This window comes from Pithys albifrons, chromosome 5, assembly GCF_047495875.1.
Source record: "Pithys albifrons albifrons isolate INPA30051 chromosome 5, PitAlb_v1, whole genome shotgun sequence".
Taxonomy (NCBI): domain Eukaryota; kingdom Metazoa; phylum Chordata; class Aves; order Passeriformes; family Thamnophilidae; genus Pithys; species Pithys albifrons.
In genome coordinates, this window is record NC_092462.1 from 1,783,917 (window position 1) to 1,799,581 (window position 15,665).

General features: G+C 55.9%; 3 protein-coding genes across 3 annotated transcripts; all 3 read left to right on the plus strand.

Moving 5' to 3' along the window:
* The first annotated feature begins 1,413 nt into the window (after positions 1–1,413).
* Positions 1,414–12,016, plus strand: LOC139671795 (C-X-C motif chemokine 2-like). Its single transcript, XM_071555056.1, has 5 exons — positions 1,414–1,460; positions 9,286–9,418; positions 10,448–10,577; positions 11,047–11,130; positions 11,616–12,016. The coding sequence occupies exons 2-5, from the start codon at positions 9,328–9,330 to the stop codon at positions 11,626–11,628; spliced, it is 318 nt and encodes a 105-aa protein (XP_071411157.1). The 5' UTR covers positions 1,414–1,460; positions 9,286–9,327; the 3' UTR covers positions 11,629–12,016.
* An 858-nt stretch (positions 12,017–12,874) lies between these two features.
* Positions 12,875–13,931, plus strand: LOC139671797 (alveolar macrophage chemotactic factor-like). Its single transcript, XM_071555058.1, has 4 exons — positions 12,875–12,953; positions 13,157–13,286; positions 13,437–13,520; positions 13,629–13,931. Exons 1-4 carry the CDS (start codon positions 12,890–12,892, stop codon positions 13,651–13,653), a joined length of 303 nt encoding a protein of 100 aa, XP_071411159.1. The 5' UTR covers positions 12,875–12,889; the 3' UTR covers positions 13,654–13,931.
* A 226-nt stretch (positions 13,932–14,157) lies between these two features.
* On the plus strand, positions 14,158–15,665 carry LOC139671796 (C-X-C motif chemokine 2-like). Its single transcript, XM_071555057.1, has 4 exons — positions 14,158–14,261; positions 14,771–14,906; positions 15,146–15,229; positions 15,329–15,665. Exons 1-4 carry the CDS (start codon positions 14,198–14,200, stop codon positions 15,474–15,476), a joined length of 432 nt encoding a protein of 143 aa, XP_071411158.1. The 5' UTR covers positions 14,158–14,197; the 3' UTR covers positions 15,477–15,665.

The following is a 15,665-nucleotide window of genomic DNA, read 5'->3' on the forward strand; positions in this document are numbered from 1 at the left end:
GAGAGGAAATTCCACAGATGGAAACAACCTGCAAATAAGGGGATTGGGGTGGGGGGAAAAAGAACCTTCCTGAGGGATAAATGATCCAGGACAGAGGTTTGGAAGGCAGCCTGCAGGGTGCTTGAGGCTGCCCAGGGCTCTCTGTGCAGCCTGGAGGGGGTTGTTTGAAACCTCTCTGGGGTATTTGCTGCACTGAGGAGGGAAGAGCCCTGAGCCCACTGTTGGAAACTGGGAGCAGGAGCAATCCTGCAGGAGCACTTTTCCCCTCCTGCACCTTTCTCTAGGTGTCCAAAAGGGCAGTTGGAATTTTTTTCAGTGCTTACTGGTGGGTTTAATCACCTTTCTGAACTCCTGTATCTGTTTCTGGGTAACCTGCCACAAGGCAGGTCAGCAACAGGACAAAGGGACACGATGGGCTCAAGCTCTGCCAGGGGAAATTGAAGTTGGAGATCAGGAAAAAATTCTTTCCAGAGAGAATAATCAGGCCTTGGAATGGGCTGCCCAGAGAGGGGGTGGATTCCCCATCCCTGGAGGTTTTTCAGCTGAGCTTGGCCATGGCACTGAGTGCCATGATCTGGTAAAGGGACTGGAGTTGGACCAAGGGTTGGACTTGATGATCTGGGAGGTCTTTTCCAACCCAATCCATTCTGTGATTCTAAGGCAGCTGGAACAGTCAGAAACTGCCCCTTGTGCAGTCTGCATCCTCCTTATCAGGATAAACAGGCTCAGAGGCTCTGTGGAAACAGCAGCAACTGGGAGCAGGGTGGCTGCAGAGCCCCTGCAGCCCCAGGGCTGGGTAAAGTGGGTCACTGGAGTGTGGAAACAGAAGCAAAGGAGAGAGGAGAGCTCATTAATCCTGGATTTTTTGGTTCCTTGGGCACAAATTTAATGTGAAGCCACTCTCTGACTTGAGGGATTGGCACGTAGTAAAAAGCTTTGCTACAAAAAGGGGGAGAGCAGCAGGACAGGAATGCCAGGGAGCTCCTGTGCCTGTGCAGGCAGCCACAGTGATTTGGTGATTTTCCTGGGACATTTGGAGTGGGGCATTGTCAGGGAACACACAGGTTTTCAAACAGAAGAGCCACAAGCAGTTTCCCAGACAGAGGCCTCAAGGATAACAACAGGTAGGGGATGACAGAAGCCTTTGGGAAAGGACTCAGAGGGTAAAATATCCTTAATTTTTGCCTTTTTCCCATCTCCCCCTGCTGCCCATCACCAGGCAGCTGAGCAAGGCACCCAAACAGGCTGCCCTCAGCCTCTCCAGGTGGGAATGTTTAGAGGGACCTGGGCAGTCCCTCCCTGAGCTCAGGTGTAGGGACTCCCCTGCAGCTTCCTGCTGTGGCAGGACCCCCAGTGCCACATTTCTCAGCAGCCTGGGAAGCAGCAGTGTGGCTGCAGAGCTGGCAGAGCTGCTGCTTCATTGCTGCTCCATTGCTGCTCCAGCAGTCAGACCTCCCTGTGTAAGTACACGTGGCTTTTCCAGTTGTTTCACTAATGGTTTATGCTGGTGGCTCCTACTGAACTGGAGCTTTTTATTTCACAAAAATATGCCTTCTCCTCCCCTCCAGCAGTCTGTGTTTGCACAGTGGGGAGCCTTTCTCTTGCCAGGGTGTTGTCAGGCAGTGCCTGGTGTCAGTGCAACTTGTCTTGGAAGCAACTGAGTTGAAGTTTATTATTTATTAGAGAGTTCTGTGCCAACAGCAGTTTTCTAAGTGGTGGAAAAGGTGATCTTAAGGGAGTGTTTTCCCTGATGAAGTTGGGATGGGGAGAGCAGCTGTTACTCTGTTGGTTAACCTGTTGCAACAGCCTTGGGGGCTGCTTGTGTCTTGTTTCGTCTGGGTTGTGCTTCCTGGGGAGAGGGGTATGATGTTGCTTGTTTGTTCTTTCTGGGGAGAGGGGGTATGATGTTGCTTCTTTGTTCTTCCTGGGGAGAGGGGTATGATGTTGCTTGTTTGTTCTTTCTGGGGAGAGGGGGTATGATGTTGCTTGTTTGTTCTTTCTGGGGAGAGGGGGTATGATGTTGCTTGTTTGTTCTTTCTGGGGAGAGGGGGTATGATGTTGCTTGTTTGTTCTTTCTGGGGAGAGGGGTATGACTATTCTTGCCTGACCAGTTTTGTCGTGTTGGAAGTAGAGGACTAAGGAGAGAATGAGTGGAGGAAGGAGCAGAGTCAGGGTTCTACCTTTTCCTCAGTGAAAACACTGTCTACAGAACACAGGTTTGGGGTTAGGATGGTGTTTTTCCTTCCATTTAAATTACTTGTAACTTCAAGCTGTGGCTGCCTCACCCCTGGCAGTGCCCAAGGACGGGTTGGATGGGGCTTGGAGCGACCTGGGATAGTGGAAGGTGTCCCTGCCCATGCAGGGGTGGGACTGGATGGACCTTGAGGTCCTTCCAAACCAAACCATGCTGTGAGTGTGTGTACAAGTGGCTGTTTGGGCTTGTGTTGTGACCCTGAAATGCAGGAACTCGCTGTGGTTACGGGCACCTCCAAAGAAGGTTTTTGCAGTGGGTGTGGTGGGACGTGGGCTCCCTGCCTGCAGGCTGGTCTGAGGCTGGGCAGAAGGGTGACTAACCCAGGAGAGGCTGGGGAGGGAAGGGGTGAGTGTGCTGCTGCTTGTGCAAACACCCTGACAGCTCGAGCAAGGCAGAAAACAGCTCAGAAACTGAGGAAATATCACCTGGGTAGGGCAAATAGCTGTGGCATTACCTGTGAGGGGGTGGGAGGTGACACAGAGCTGTGACTGGACTTGGGACAGGACTGCCTCACCCCAGAGCTGGGGCAGGGGCCGTGTGCCCACCTGCCCACCCTCAGAGATCCCTGCAGGATGGGGCAGGGGCCGTGTGCCCACCTGCCCATCCTCAGAGATCCCTGCAGGATGGGACAGGGGCTGTGTGCCCACCCTCAGAGATCCCTGCAGGATGGGGCAGGGGCTGTGTGCCCACCCTCAGAGATCCCTGCAGGATGGGGCAGGGGCTGTGTGCCCACCCTCAGAGATCCCTGCAGGATGGGGCAGGGGCTGTGTGCCCACCCTCAGAGATCCCTGCAGGATGGGGCAGGGGCCGTGTGCCCACCTGCCCATCCTCAGAGATCCCTGCAGGATGGGGCGGGGGCTGTGTGCCCACCCTCAGAGATCCCTGCAGGATGGGGCAGGGGCTGTGTGCCCACCCTCAGAGATCCCTGCAGGATGGGGCAGGGCTGACACAGCTGGAGTAGCAGAAATCCTTGGCTGGCCTTTAGCACTGTGCCCTTTGAACACTGCCCCAGGCTGATCCCACAGCACAGGACACTGTGGGTGAGGCAGGGCTTGGTGCTGCTGTGCTGAGTCACATTCCTGTGTTGCTGTTGGTCTCTCAGTCCCATCCCTGTGAGTTTGGGGCAGATAAACATCCTTCCCTTTGGTGTGACAGCTGAACCAGGGAGGGTCCCCTGCTGTTCCTGCCAGTGCTGGGTGAGCACTGAAGCAGTAGGGTGGACTCCAAGCCTTGGTTTGTGTTGGCTGTTACTGCCCAAGTGTTAAAAATCCCAGTTTTCCAAGATGTTTGGTGTGGAAATGCATTTCTCCCCCACTCCCTGCCAAGCTGTGGAGGAACAATCCAGGAGCAGCTGAATGCCCTCCAGTCCCATGGGGTGGCTTTACCAGGATGGCTCCCCTCCAGCTGGAATGAGAAACAGCTGTACCAGACAGGAAAAGCCAGGCCTGGGCATAACTGTCAGGCAGGAGGGTTATATCAGTCCCCAGGGCTGAGGCTTCCTGGGGAAGAGTTTGCCCAAACCCTGGAGAAAATGCTGCCCCATTCCACAGTCCCTCCCCTCCTTCATCTTTCCTCTCTGGAATTCTGCCACTGCAGGCTGGCCCCTGTGTTACCTTTCAGCAAACAGGCATCCAAACAAGCTTTCTTGGGGGAAGTGTATCTGTGGCACTCAAACTCCCAGGAGAAATGAGGAGGAAAGTTGGCCTTAAGCTCCCCTAAGTTTGGATCCCACCATTGCTCCTCCTGGGGATTCAAGAAAGAGATCTCAAGAGTGTGCCCTCCCAGAAGTTCCCCAGGAACAGGGGAGTGGTGGAAGCAGCCAGTGGCTCTCCAGTTCTCCTTCTGCTGCTCCCAGTGGGAATCCTCAGCCCTTGTGTTTCTCCACTGGCTTCCTGTGACACTACCAGCTTCCAGCTGGTTCCAGGTGTGCAGCTCCAACAACAGGGCTCCTGTCTCAGCCCAAGGATCCTTAACCTCCCAGCTTTCTGGCTGGGAGTAGAGCCAGGGCACTCATGCTGAAAAGACATTGCACCTTCAGGCCTTTGGCAATCTCTGGGGGTGGAAAAACAGGAGTCATGTGGGCTTCATCCAGTCCCCTGGAGACTGGATGTGCAGGGCAAAGTAGGCATCTCCCTCTCCTCCTCCTCATCTTTCAGGGTGGTCTGTGCAGCATCTTCCTCCATCTTCCCTCAGACAAAGGTCCCTTGACTTGGCTGCAGGGTCCAACCTGCATTTCTAGATTTCCAGGATGCCTCTGTGCCTCTCCCCACCCAAAAACCTCCCCCAGACTCTGCTTTGCTGCGGAACAGCAAGACAAGCCAGTTCTGCTGCTGCTGCTCTTGCCTGGGAATTGAGCAAAGAGCACCAGCCTGTGTGTTTGGGGAGAGATGGAAGCACTCCTTTCATCTCATCTCCTGCCTCCTCTGTCCTTGCCCATTTCCTCTGTTCATTCCCAGCCCAACACCTGCTCTCGTGGTCCTGCTTGGCTGCATCCCATCCCCTCCCCTGTTCCTTGGGCACCCCACTCTCTGTGCACTCTGGCACCACAGTCATGAGCAAAACTGACATACTGGGAGAAAACCTTGAAGTTGGTGGCTGAGAAATATTCCTGGGAGCTGCTTTTTCAGGGAAAAAAACCCCCACCTCTGTGATGGGAGCAGGCACGTGGAACACCTGCCAAGACTTAACTTGTTTTCTGTGCAGTCACTCACCTTGGACTGTGATCCTTTGGACACTTGGGCAGATCCCGGGCTGTCTGTAAGTCTCTCTTCCTACTCTTGTTTTTCCTCGGCAGCAACACCGGTGTCTGCTGCTCTCTAGTGGTCCCCGCTCTGGTCTGCACTCGCTGGATCAACTTCCTCGATGCATAACCCTGAAAAAAATCATCTGTTAGCTCAAAGAACTGCTTTTCCCTCCTTTCCCATTCCCGTGGGGTGGGAAGCTTCGGGGATGGGATGGAAGACCCTTCTCACACAACGAAACCTCAAGCCAGGGGATGCTCTGGTCTGTGCTTGGAGGCTGGAAGGGAGGGGAGATGCCCAAAGAGCTTCAGGGGCATTGTGGACCCACCCCAAGGCTGTGCCCTGCGACAGATTTGCCTCCAGTTTAGGCCTTATTAGTTTTCAGGGTGTGCGTCATAAAGCGACAGGTGAGATAAAAGCTGAGGAAAGATCAAAGCACATTTCATGGGGTTTATGGCTTTGTGCTTCTTGGTTTCACTTTCATGTGTCTCCCAAAGCCTTTCTTCTCTCCCTGCATGCTGCCCTTTCATCTCCCTCCCCATTTCCACCCTGCAGGCCAGAGCTTGCTGACCCCTCAGCCTCACACGATGTGTGTGCTCCTCCTCCCTTCCTTTCACTCCCCCCAAACCTGAACTGGATTATTTTACCCCAAGGCACCTCCTTTCAGTATCAATTCCTGCTGAGACTGATGTCCTTTGCAGAAGCTGGGCTCGAGTTTCTCTGTCTCCTTTGAGAGCATCTCTGGGCCCAAAGTGCTGACTCAAGGGCTGGTGTGTTCAAGAGAAAAGCTTGAGAAGGGGCTTTCCAGGGGGTGGGAGGGCTGCTCATTTCCCCAAAAGACATTTGGATTGCAGCTTCCTTCTCAGTGACGACCTGGATTTCCCCTCCTTACCCTTACCATGTGCACTTCTACCCACTGCTGGAGAATAGTTGCCCTTGGCTTGGGTTTATTTTTTTAATGCAGCTACTCCTATGGTGGCTTGTGGGAGAAATGTGGGGAAAGCATCTTGCCCAAGGAAAAAACAAGTGGGGAGATACCTGGCAAAGAGAGGATAAGGAAAGGCCTGGAAGCATTAAGTGGATGTTGATTAAATTGAGGACTCTGGGTTATTCTGCAAGCCAAGTAATGTGGAGACTGGTTAATTACAGGCTCAACTAAAATAGAAGCCACTAATAATTGGAAAAGTAGAAAATGTTCAGCCAAACTTGTGGCTCCATTTATCAAGATGTCAAACTCCAAGGAGCAGGGGAGGAGACTCTGCCATAACTGCTGGGAGATTGGTGTTGGGACTTTTGGGAAGTGTTTGCCTGAATAGGTTGCCCAAATAGGTTAAAATTCAGCTCCAGAAATCAGTGTGGCCATAGGAGATCCCTCCCTCTGGAGTATGGAGGGAAGATGAACCTCCAGGCCATCTTTGTTGTATTTGTGGCACTTGTGGCATCTCTTTTATCCTTGTCATGCTCAGAGGGGTCCAGCTGTGAAAGCTTGTATGATTCCTCCTGTATCCTGGCAGTGCCAGGGTCTAATTCCTGTTTCCAGCCACGGGCTTGCTGCATCCTCTTTGTGTTCCAGGGGAAGGAGCTGGGGGTCCTTGGGGGTGGCTGCCTCTGGGTTTGGTGGGAACTTCCCACCTTGTGAAGCAAGGTGTAGCTGGAGGAGTTTCCAGGAGCATGTCCAGCCCTTGAACAGACCTGGATTGCTTCTTGACTACCCTGAGAAGGAAGTGGCAAAAGCTGGAGAGGTGGAGGTGATGCAGAGAACACCGGGCTGAGGCGGCCCCGAGAGCAGCAAGGTCCTGTGCACAGCCCAGCTGGCTCGCAGTGCCCCCACGTGCTGTCCCTTGGCTCCCGGGATCCTGTCCCTCACCGTCCCACTGCTCCCATGGCAAAGGGTTGAGCCACCACTCACCGTCGCCACGATGCAAATCCCCAACGGCGCCCGCGAGCTCCGCGGCACCTGCGGCGTCTAGACCGGTTCCTGTGCCCACATGCAAATGTGCGGGCAGGGAGCCGGGGCCCACGGGCTCGGGGGCACTTTCTGGGAAAGCCCTCGGGTCTCATTCCTGCCCCACCTCACCCTTGGAGGGACACGGCGCTCCTGGGCTCGGCGTTGCGGGTTGACTCGGGCCGGAGCAGCCGGAGAGCCCGGCAGGGCTGGGGGTGCCGGGGGGTTCTCCGCGGTGCTTTTTGGTGCACGTTGGCACAGCACTCTGGGGGTTTTCTCCTGTGCCATTTGCATCTCTGGGGTGGCTGGGCTGTCCCAAAAACTGCCCCTGCTCGTGCTGCTGTGCGGCTTTGCCTCCACCCAAAGCTGCTCCACAGAGGTCCTGGGTGGGCTGGGGAGGCAGGAATGCCACACTCAGTTCTCAAAATGATCCTCAGTTTGTCTTGTTCTTCCTGTGAGCCTTTCTCCTGTATCCCAGCTCTCAGAGCTTTCCATATTCCCTGTGCTTGGCTCTCAACTAGACCAAATAGTTTTCAAGGTGCCCATAGCAGGTTCCTCACCTGCTTGCAGAGGTGTCACAGCTCTGCTGCCTCCAAAAATGAGCCCAAAAGGAGATTTTTGTCCTCGTGCTGCATCACCAGCACGTCTGTCTGCCTTTGCCTGAGGGCAATAAGTGACAGTGAGCTCGATAGGTCGCTCAGCCAGCCTAATTTTGGACTGATTTCAGTTAGGTTTTGGCTAATTCTGGTGCTCTCACACTGAGGCTGAAATCGGTGTGGGTTTCAGGTTTCAGCAGGAGGTGTCTCTGTGTTTGAGGCAGGTGATAGACCACAAACCACAGCGGTGAAGATTCACTGTGGTTGGGGGTTTTGGAGGGATAATTAAAAAAAAAAAAAAGCAAAAACCCCACAGGTTTTTTTTTCTTTCTCCTTCAAGGAGCCCTGGGTGAGTTGTAGGCTGAAAAATTTTGGCTGTGATTGAAGTGCCACGGGATGGATTCAGCTGAGGGGTAAAATAGTCGATAAAAATAAGATAAAAAAATGACTCAAATAAAAGTCTTGACTGCAAAGGTGCAGCTGCTGCAGAAAATAGAGAAGCTGTGAGGATGTTTTGTACATGTCTGAGTTGATGCTGGCCTGGATGGGGCCACACATCAGTGTGAGGGCCACTCTTTGGAATTCCTGGCGTCAGGAAGAGGTTGGGTTAAATACAGTTGTGGGTCAGGTTCTCCCCGTCCTTCTGCCTTTTCAAACCTCCCACTGGAGTGCAGGAACATCAGTCTGTGTAGGTGATGGTCATGGTTCCCTGGAAATCGCTGCCTTCCCCACCATATTTCCCCAGGAGAGCCTTTCCACAGCCCAACAAAACCAGTCCTGGGCTGTAAGGAAATTTAAATCTGAAAAGATTAACAAAAACCAGCTCCAAGGCCATGTCCTGTTTCAGTGCTGTGACAGCAAGGTGCTCATTCCCTCTGTAGGACTTGAATAGCTCATGGAAATTTTCCCTGGCCTCTCCATGACCCTGGTGTTCAGGGAGTTAAACTCAATCATCTTTTTTTGACCTCAATCTCTTGAACAAGGTCTTCACAAGACTTTTGGACCTATCTCAGAGTTAAAACCAGATTTTCAGAGACATGAGTAGCTTGAGTGGAAGACTTTTTTTTTTTACATTTACTGTTTTGCTACTATATAAAATGCTGATGCAATTTGAAAGCTCCAAATTACAACATTATCACAGAAACCACATCACTTTTTTTCTGCCCTCTTCCTTCCTCCTCGCCTGTCCCCTTCCCCTTTTGCTTCCTGGCTGGTGACTTTGCTGACTTTATTCAGGGCAGCCCCTGCTCCATTGACATCCAAGGACTTGGGATGGTGGTGTTGGCCATCCTGGGTGTGTTACTGGTCCAGCCAAGCATGAGATCTGAGAGGGTCTGAGTGGAAACAGAGCAGAGATCTTGGCTATTTTTCTGCAGTGAGGCGTTTCTGCTGATTTAAGAGGCAGCAAAAATAGTGTGGGGGAAATACAGCCCCAAGAAAGAAATATGTAAATATCTGAATGCATTAAAAAAAAACCTGCTCAGTCAGGGCCTGTGCTCTGGTTTTATTCTGGGCTTTTTTGGGTCAATGCTCAAGGGAGTGAAGGGTGATGTGAGCACAGCCCCAACAGGAACGGGGTGCGGGGAATCGCCCCGGTGGGTGTGTTTGATCAATAATATTGCCAGTCCAGGTCCTGAGAAATGATGTCACCCTTCCCTTCGAGTGGTGGCTGCTCAAGTGTGACTGTTGTGCCTCTGCCGGAGCGTGACCCTGAGGATAAATAGGGGTGTTTGTCCCCTGGCTCCCCAGAGCGGCTCCGGCGCCGATCCCGATCGCGATCCCGCCGCGGGGATGCGAGTGCCGGCTGGGATAGGGATGGGACTGCCTGGGCTGCCCTGGCTGCTGCTGCTGCTGCTGGTGATGTCCCATTCAGCCCACGCAGGTGAGCTCGGGGGGGCCGTGCTGTCCCACGCAGGTGAGCTCGGGGGGGGCCGTGCTGTCCCACGCAGGTGAGCTCGGGGGGGGGGCCGTGTTGTCCCACGCAGGTGAGCTCGGGGGGGGCCGTGTTGTCCCACGCAGGTGAGCTCGGGGGGGGGCCGTGTTGTCCCACTCAGCCTACGCAGGTGAGCTCAGGGTGGCCGTGCTGTCCCACGCAGGTGAGCTCGGGGTGGCCGTGCTGTCCCACGCAGGTGAGCTCGGGGGGGGCCGTGCTGTCCCACGCAGGTGAGCTCGGGGGGGGCCGTGCTGTCCCACGCAGGTGAGCTCGGGGGGGGGCCGTGTTGTCCCACGCAGGTGAGCTCGGGGGGGGGCCGTGTTGTCCCACGCAGGTGAGCTCGGGGGGGGGCCGTGTTGTCCCACGCAGGTGAGCTCGGGGGGGGCCGTGTTGTCCCACTCAGCCTACGCAGGTGAGCTCGGGGTGGCCGTGCTGTCCCACGCAGGTGAGCTCGGGGTGGCCGTGCTGTCCCACGCAGGTGAGCTCGGGGGAAGCCGTGCTGTCCCACTCAGCCCACGCAGGTGAGCTCGGGGGGGGGCCGTGTTGTCCCACGCAGGTGAGCTCGGGGTGGCCGTGCTGTCCCACTCAGCCCACGCAGGTGAGCTCGGGGGGGGCCGTGTTGTCCCACGCAGGTGAGCTCGGGGTGGCCGTGCTGTCCCACTCAGCCCACGCAGGTGAGCTCGGGGTGGCTCTGCTGTTGGCTCCCTGCCGCGGGTGGGCATCACCTGCACCCAGGGCGTGGAGCAGACCGGGATCTTCCTGTCTGTTTAGCCCAGGGTTTGCCCTGTGGCCACGGGAGAAGGGTGAGTTTCCTTTGGCTGGGTCGGGTTCGGCTTTCAGGGGCTGTGTGGGAGCAGCGAACCAAGGCAGAGGCACAGCTCCCACTGTGGTCCCGGCAGTGAAAACATGGAAAGGGAAACTTCCTTTGGCGCTCGGAGTTGCTGCGCCTCTCACAGCGCCCCCTTCTCTGTCTCGCAGCCATCCTGGAGGTGAACGGGAACCTGAGCTGCAGGTGTGCCAAGACAACCTCGGAATACATCAGTCCTAAGAAATACGAGAGCATTGAGATAAGGCCTGTGGGCAGCACCTGCAGGCGCACGGAGATCATGTAAGTGCTCTGCTTCTCTCTGCTGCCTTGCTGCGAAACTAACCTATCCAAAACTGCTGCTGGCTCACTCCCTGAGGAATATCAAGTGTGGAAATGCACTCCAGGGCACCCAAAGGAACCTTTCCAGCCAGGGGAAGCGTGATTGCGTCGTGCTGGAGTGTGGGGTGTTCACAGCTTGGGGGGAGCACATCCTTAGACACTGAGCTATAAGTCATTTTCTCAGAATTCTTTAACATTTGTAAATCTCTAGAAAAATATCTTTGAACAACGTTCTGGGCTTCAAGTCTCTGCTTCACACAGGGCTGTGTTGCAATTTTCCTTGTTCCCAGCCATCCTGTGGCTCCCTCTGCCTCTATCTACTTTCTCTGGTGCTGTGAGTGAAAGTTGAGTCTTGCCTGTCACCCCTGGCTGCTCCAATCCTGCTTTTTGGAGGGGGTGGGAATGCTCAGGAGCTCTCCTTGCGTTTCAGAATTAAGCTGAGAGCAGCAGGGAAGGTGTGTGTGAATCCCGAGGCCCCTTGGGTGAAGAAGCTGCTGAAGCGCATCGCTAGCACGTAAGTTGCTTTGATGGAAACCCCTTTGGCTCAGGTGGCCCTGGACAACATTCCAGCACATCTGTGCTCCCAGGAAGTGCTTGTGGATCTGGGGGGTTCTTGAGGTGCTCCTGGGGCCCAAGGGACCCGCTCACAGGGCGATGAGGGGCAACTCTTTGCTCTGCAAGTTCAACGCGACCCATCCATGAGTTGTGCTCTGCCTGGTTTATATGCAGAGTGCTGTGCCTCCAAAAACATTTTTGGGGACAAAATGGTGGGAGCCAGGGCAGGAGCAGGGTTTGCTCGTAGCAGGTGCAGCAGTGTGTGGGTGCTGGGCTGCCAAACCACCCTCCTCCGTGCCCGTGCCGGGTTTGTGGCCGTCCCGGTGAGCGATTCCCGTGCTGGGGAAACGGCAGTGACTTCCCTCGGTCGGGGCAGGGGCTTCCTCCCCCAGAACCTGCTTTTCTCTGCTGTTCACATAATTCTCCTCCTTCTGCTTTTTGCAGGAAGAAAAAATAAGTTTCCTGCTAAGGAAGTTGATGGCCAGAGCCCCGAGGCAGGCTGGCAGACCTGGCTGCTCCTCACTTTGCCCTCGCTCCCCCCGTGCCCGGTGGCAGTGGCTGCAGGGAGGGTGGCTCGTTGCTGGCCCCAGCCCCACGGCGGGTTCCTGGGGGTGTTTGTTCCCCCTGCATCTGCTCCCTGGATGGATCAGCGTGAATCTGAATACTCCATTCATTTACTTGCCCGTGGACTGCAAAGCTGTTCTCTCTCAGGGCTGCTCCTGCTTCTTCAGGAGTGGCTTTGTGACTCTTTCTGTGCCAAGTGCTCAGTGACAGAGAGTGTGCCAGGGGTTTGTTTGTGTGGCACAGTGTGGTGTGTCCTGTCCTGAGAGCTCAAGTCCAATAAAATTCGGGGGTTTTCCTTCTGTTGTACTTTCCCTGGATCTCCTAGCTTTGAAGGAATATGGGACATAGAATCATAGGGCAGTTTGGGTTGCAAGGTACCTTTAAGTTTATCTTGTTCCACTCCCCTGCCATGGCCAGGGACACCTTCCACCATCCCAGGTTGCTCCAAGCCTTGTCCAGTCTGGCATGGGACACTTCCAGGGATGAACCCTAACCTGTGCCAGGGCTTCACTACCCTCACAGGGAAGAATTTCTTCCCAATATCCCCCCTAACTCTGCTCTGTGTCGGTGGGAAGCCATTCCCCCTTCCCACCATAACCTGTTGTCTCCCTCAGTGCCAACTTGAGGGCATGATGTTCCCATCAGGGAGCTGGATCCAGGCAGTGCATCCCACATCCAAGTGCTGGGCTTTGCAGGCTGTGAAAATCAATCCTGACCAGAAAGGAAGAATGTTGGGAATGAATGCAAGGTCGTGTGGCCGAGTCTGGGGGGCTAAAAAGACCGAGTGCAAACGTCACCAGAGCTCTGCTGGTCTGTGCCTGGTGGGGGGACAAGGTGGTTGCAGGAGAAATGAGTAATATCTGATCATGCAGGACAGCAAAACCTCTGGGCTGGTGGGGCTGTGTGGGCTGTGAACAAACCTGGGGGAAACAACTGATCCCTTTGCAAGACTCAGCATTGTAGGAAGGGGAAAACGGAGTCGTTTCAGGAAGCCTGGGCCCCTGCCAAGCCCTGAGCCACATCTTACCAGCAGCACTGCAAGCTCAGCGAGCGCTGGGCTGGGAGAAACCGCCCGACCCCGGGGCCGCCCGGGCCACCTCACTTCTCCTATTTTCCAGCTCAAATAGGGGGATGCTGCCGGGGCTGGGGCCGGCATGGCTGTGTGGGAGGCTCTGCTGCTGGGGCTGCTGCTGGCCACACACCACCCTGGGGATGCAGGTGAGGCTCCCCGGGCCCCCAGGGTGGGCTTGGGGGATGCAGGGGAGGGATGGGAGGCTTTCAGGGGTGTTATCCTGCCGTCTCCAGGGTTATAGAGGGTGGTGCTGGTGGGATGTGGAGACAGGTGTGTTGCACAGGGAGGGTTTTGGGGATGGCAGTAGCATTTTGGGTGGTGGGCGAGCCACGGGCGTGTGCCCTTCCAGCTCTCCTGGAAGCCAATGGCAACCTGAGCTGCCGCTGCCGCAAAACCACTAGAGCCTTCATCTCCCCGGGGAAGTTCAGCAGCATCGAGGTCTGGCCCGTGGGGAGCAGCTGCCGACGCCTCGAGGTGGTGTAAGTGTGCCCTGCCCTGGCGATCCAACCCCTCTGCTCCCCACATATTCCCTCAATGACCTCAGTTCCTGCTCGTTTTCTTCATGGGGAGGATGGGGAGATTGAGCAGGAAAGGGAAGTGCTGGTGTTGAAAGCCTGTGTGTTTTCTAGGATTCAGCTAAAAACCCTGGAGAGGGTCTGCGTGGATCCCAACAGCCCTTGGGTGAAGAAACTCCTGCAGCACCTCCCTCACCTGTAAGACCCTCCTCCCTCCTCCTGAGCACAAGGGGCTCCCCGTGGGACCAGGGGGGATCCTGTGGGGACCTGTGTTCACACGTTCCTCCCCCCTTCTGCTTTTGGCAGGAGGAAGAAAGAGCGTCCCCGCTGAGGAAGCTGCCACCAGAGGGACAGCCAGATGTGCTGGGCCCAAAACTGTCCTTCCTCCCCATCCTTCTGCCACTCTACCTCAGTCTGGAGGGACCATCCTCCCACCTTATCCTCTGAGCCAGTTTTTCTTTGCATCTTATGCCTTTACACCCTTGAACATGCCAATCCCTTCTTCCCTCCCCTCCCACCCTGTGGCCATGCACTGGGTGTCCTTTTTGGGCACAACCCACCAGGCCCAATAAAGGTGGCAGGCTGAGGTTACCATCCCTTGCATCCCTTCCTGTGGCATTCTGGGGGGCTCAGGGGTGGCACCAGGGGCATGGGGGCACCAGCCTTTCCCAAAAAAGTGGGGCAAGCAGGAGGCTTTTAGAGGTGGCCGTGGCGGTTTCCACCATTTTCATGGGCCACGTGTGACGGGGGGAAGCGACGGCAGGGAAGTTGGAGCGTGAGGGCAGCTCCGTTCCCCGGCCCTTCCCAGGCTGTGAAATCCCCCTCAGGGCTGGCTATAAAGCAGCCCCCGTGCTGGCGCAGGGTGGGCAGCCAGGATGCAGCTGCTCCCGGCGGCGCTGGCCCTGCTCCTGCTCCTCAGCAGCTTGGTGCCTGCGGGCGGTGAGTGGCTCTGGGGGGTCTGTCTGTGTTCCCCTCTAAATCCCTGGAGAGCAGCATTGGGTGTCCCAGATGGGGCTGAGTGTGGGCTCTGCTAAGCTTTCAAATTTGTCTCTCGCCTGCCTTTGAGCTCGAGTTTATCTTTTAAATCCTGTGGCTAAGCTGCAGGGGGATGTCTGGCACTGGGACTGGGGGATTTGTGTCATGGGTTTAAGTTACTTCTTTTCCAGACCCCTCTGAAACTTGAGTGCTTGGTGGGTGGGCAGTGGGTTTAATTCATAAAATATTGGTTAAGTTTTCAAACCCTGCAGATAAACCCCCTCCACATGCAGGAAAAGAGGCTGTGCTGGGATGGATTAGTCTTGCTGCAAACCCCATTAACACCAGCCTGTCCCTGCAAGCGGCCCCATGAGTGTCTGGGATGGGATGGGATAGCAGGGAGTAGGATGTCCCCCCACATATGCCTGCCCTTTGGGGGTCCACGACCTGGTGTGGGCTGCTCTGGGGCACAGGTCTGTCACTGGAGAGCCTTCTGACCAACATGAGGTGCAAGTGCATCAAATCCACCGCCCACGTCATCAACTTGGGGCTGATCCTCACCATCGACGTTACAGCGCCGGGTCTGCACTGCCGGAGGAAGGAGATCATGTAAGTGGAAAGCCTGGGAACCAATTCCTGCAAGCTGTGGGTGCTGTGCCCTCTCTGAAGCCCACAGATGGTGGGGTGGCACTTGCAAGGCACAGGGATGCTGCTGCCTGTTTTAAAGCGGGTTCCCCCCAGTGTGGCTCTTTTGGGTCAAGGCCCAAAAATCCCATCTCCCAGGGTGTGCTCATGCCCATGCCAGGGAGCGTGCACACAGGGTGTGTGAGGGTTTTGTGGCCTTGCAGCCTCACCCTGAAGAGAAACAAGAGGGTGTGTGTGTCCCCCGAGGCGCCCTGGATCCAGCTGCTCATCCACAGGCTGACGCAGAGGTAGGTGGAACGCGCAGTCCCTCCGGCGCCGGGGCAGGACCATCCCTTCCTCCTCCTCACCTCTCCGTTTCCATTCCTTCCCTCCCACGAAACATGCAGGAATGCCACCGGGAAAGACGTGGCGGCCCGGCTGCGGCGGGAGGCCCCTCGTGGATCCACCGCTCCGTCCTTCCCGCTGTCCGGATCCACCCCAGCCCCGGCTGGGCAGTCCTCGTGGGGCAGCAGTGGCACGGCCGCTCTGCCCTGAGCCACGCCGGGTCCCATGGCACACAACTGCTACTTGCCCTGCTCCCGGGGTCCTGGTGGGAACCTTTCCCTGCTTTCCCCCCTTGGCACGTGCGTCTTGCTCCGGGTCAGGTGCCCGCGCTGTTCCCGCACGCCATCGCAGCCCATCCCGGGCTCCATCAATAAAAGGATGAATGTGCTTCCCCCCTTA

Excerpts from the sequence above, each read along its gene's own strand:
- LOC139671795 (XM_071555056.1), top strand. The coding sequence starts at position 9,328 with ATGCGAGTGCCGGCTGGGATAGGGATGGGACTGCCTGGGCTGCCCTGG. Across the intron at positions 9,419-10,447 it reads GTCCCATTCAGCCCACGCAG|CCATCCTGGAGGTGAACGGG; the intron begins GTGAGCTCGGGG and ends TCTGTCTCGCAG. Across the intron at positions 10,578-11,046 it reads TGCAGGCGCACGGAGATCAT|AATTAAGCTGAGAGCAGCAG; the intron begins GTAAGTGCTCTG and ends CTTGCGTTTCAG.
- LOC139671797 (XM_071555058.1), top strand. The coding sequence starts at position 12,890 with ATGGCTGTGTGGGAGGCTCTGCTGCTGGGGCTGCTGCTGGCCACACAC. Across the intron at positions 12,954-13,156 it reads ACACCACCCTGGGGATGCAG|CTCTCCTGGAAGCCAATGGC; the intron begins GTGAGGCTCCCC and ends GTGCCCTTCCAG. Across the intron at positions 13,287-13,436 it reads TGCCGACGCCTCGAGGTGGT|GATTCAGCTAAAAACCCTGG; the intron begins GTAAGTGTGCCC and ends TGTGTTTTCTAG.
- LOC139671796 (XM_071555057.1), top strand. The coding sequence starts at position 14,198 with ATGCAGCTGCTCCCGGCGGCGCTGGCCCTGCTCCTGCTCCTCAGCAGC. Across the intron at positions 14,262-14,770 it reads CAGCTTGGTGCCTGCGGGCG|GTCTGTCACTGGAGAGCCTT; the intron begins GTGAGTGGCTCT and ends TCTGGGGCACAG. Across the intron at positions 15,230-15,328 it reads ATCCACAGGCTGACGCAGAG|GAATGCCACCGGGAAAGACG; the intron begins GTAGGTGGAACG and ends CGAAACATGCAG.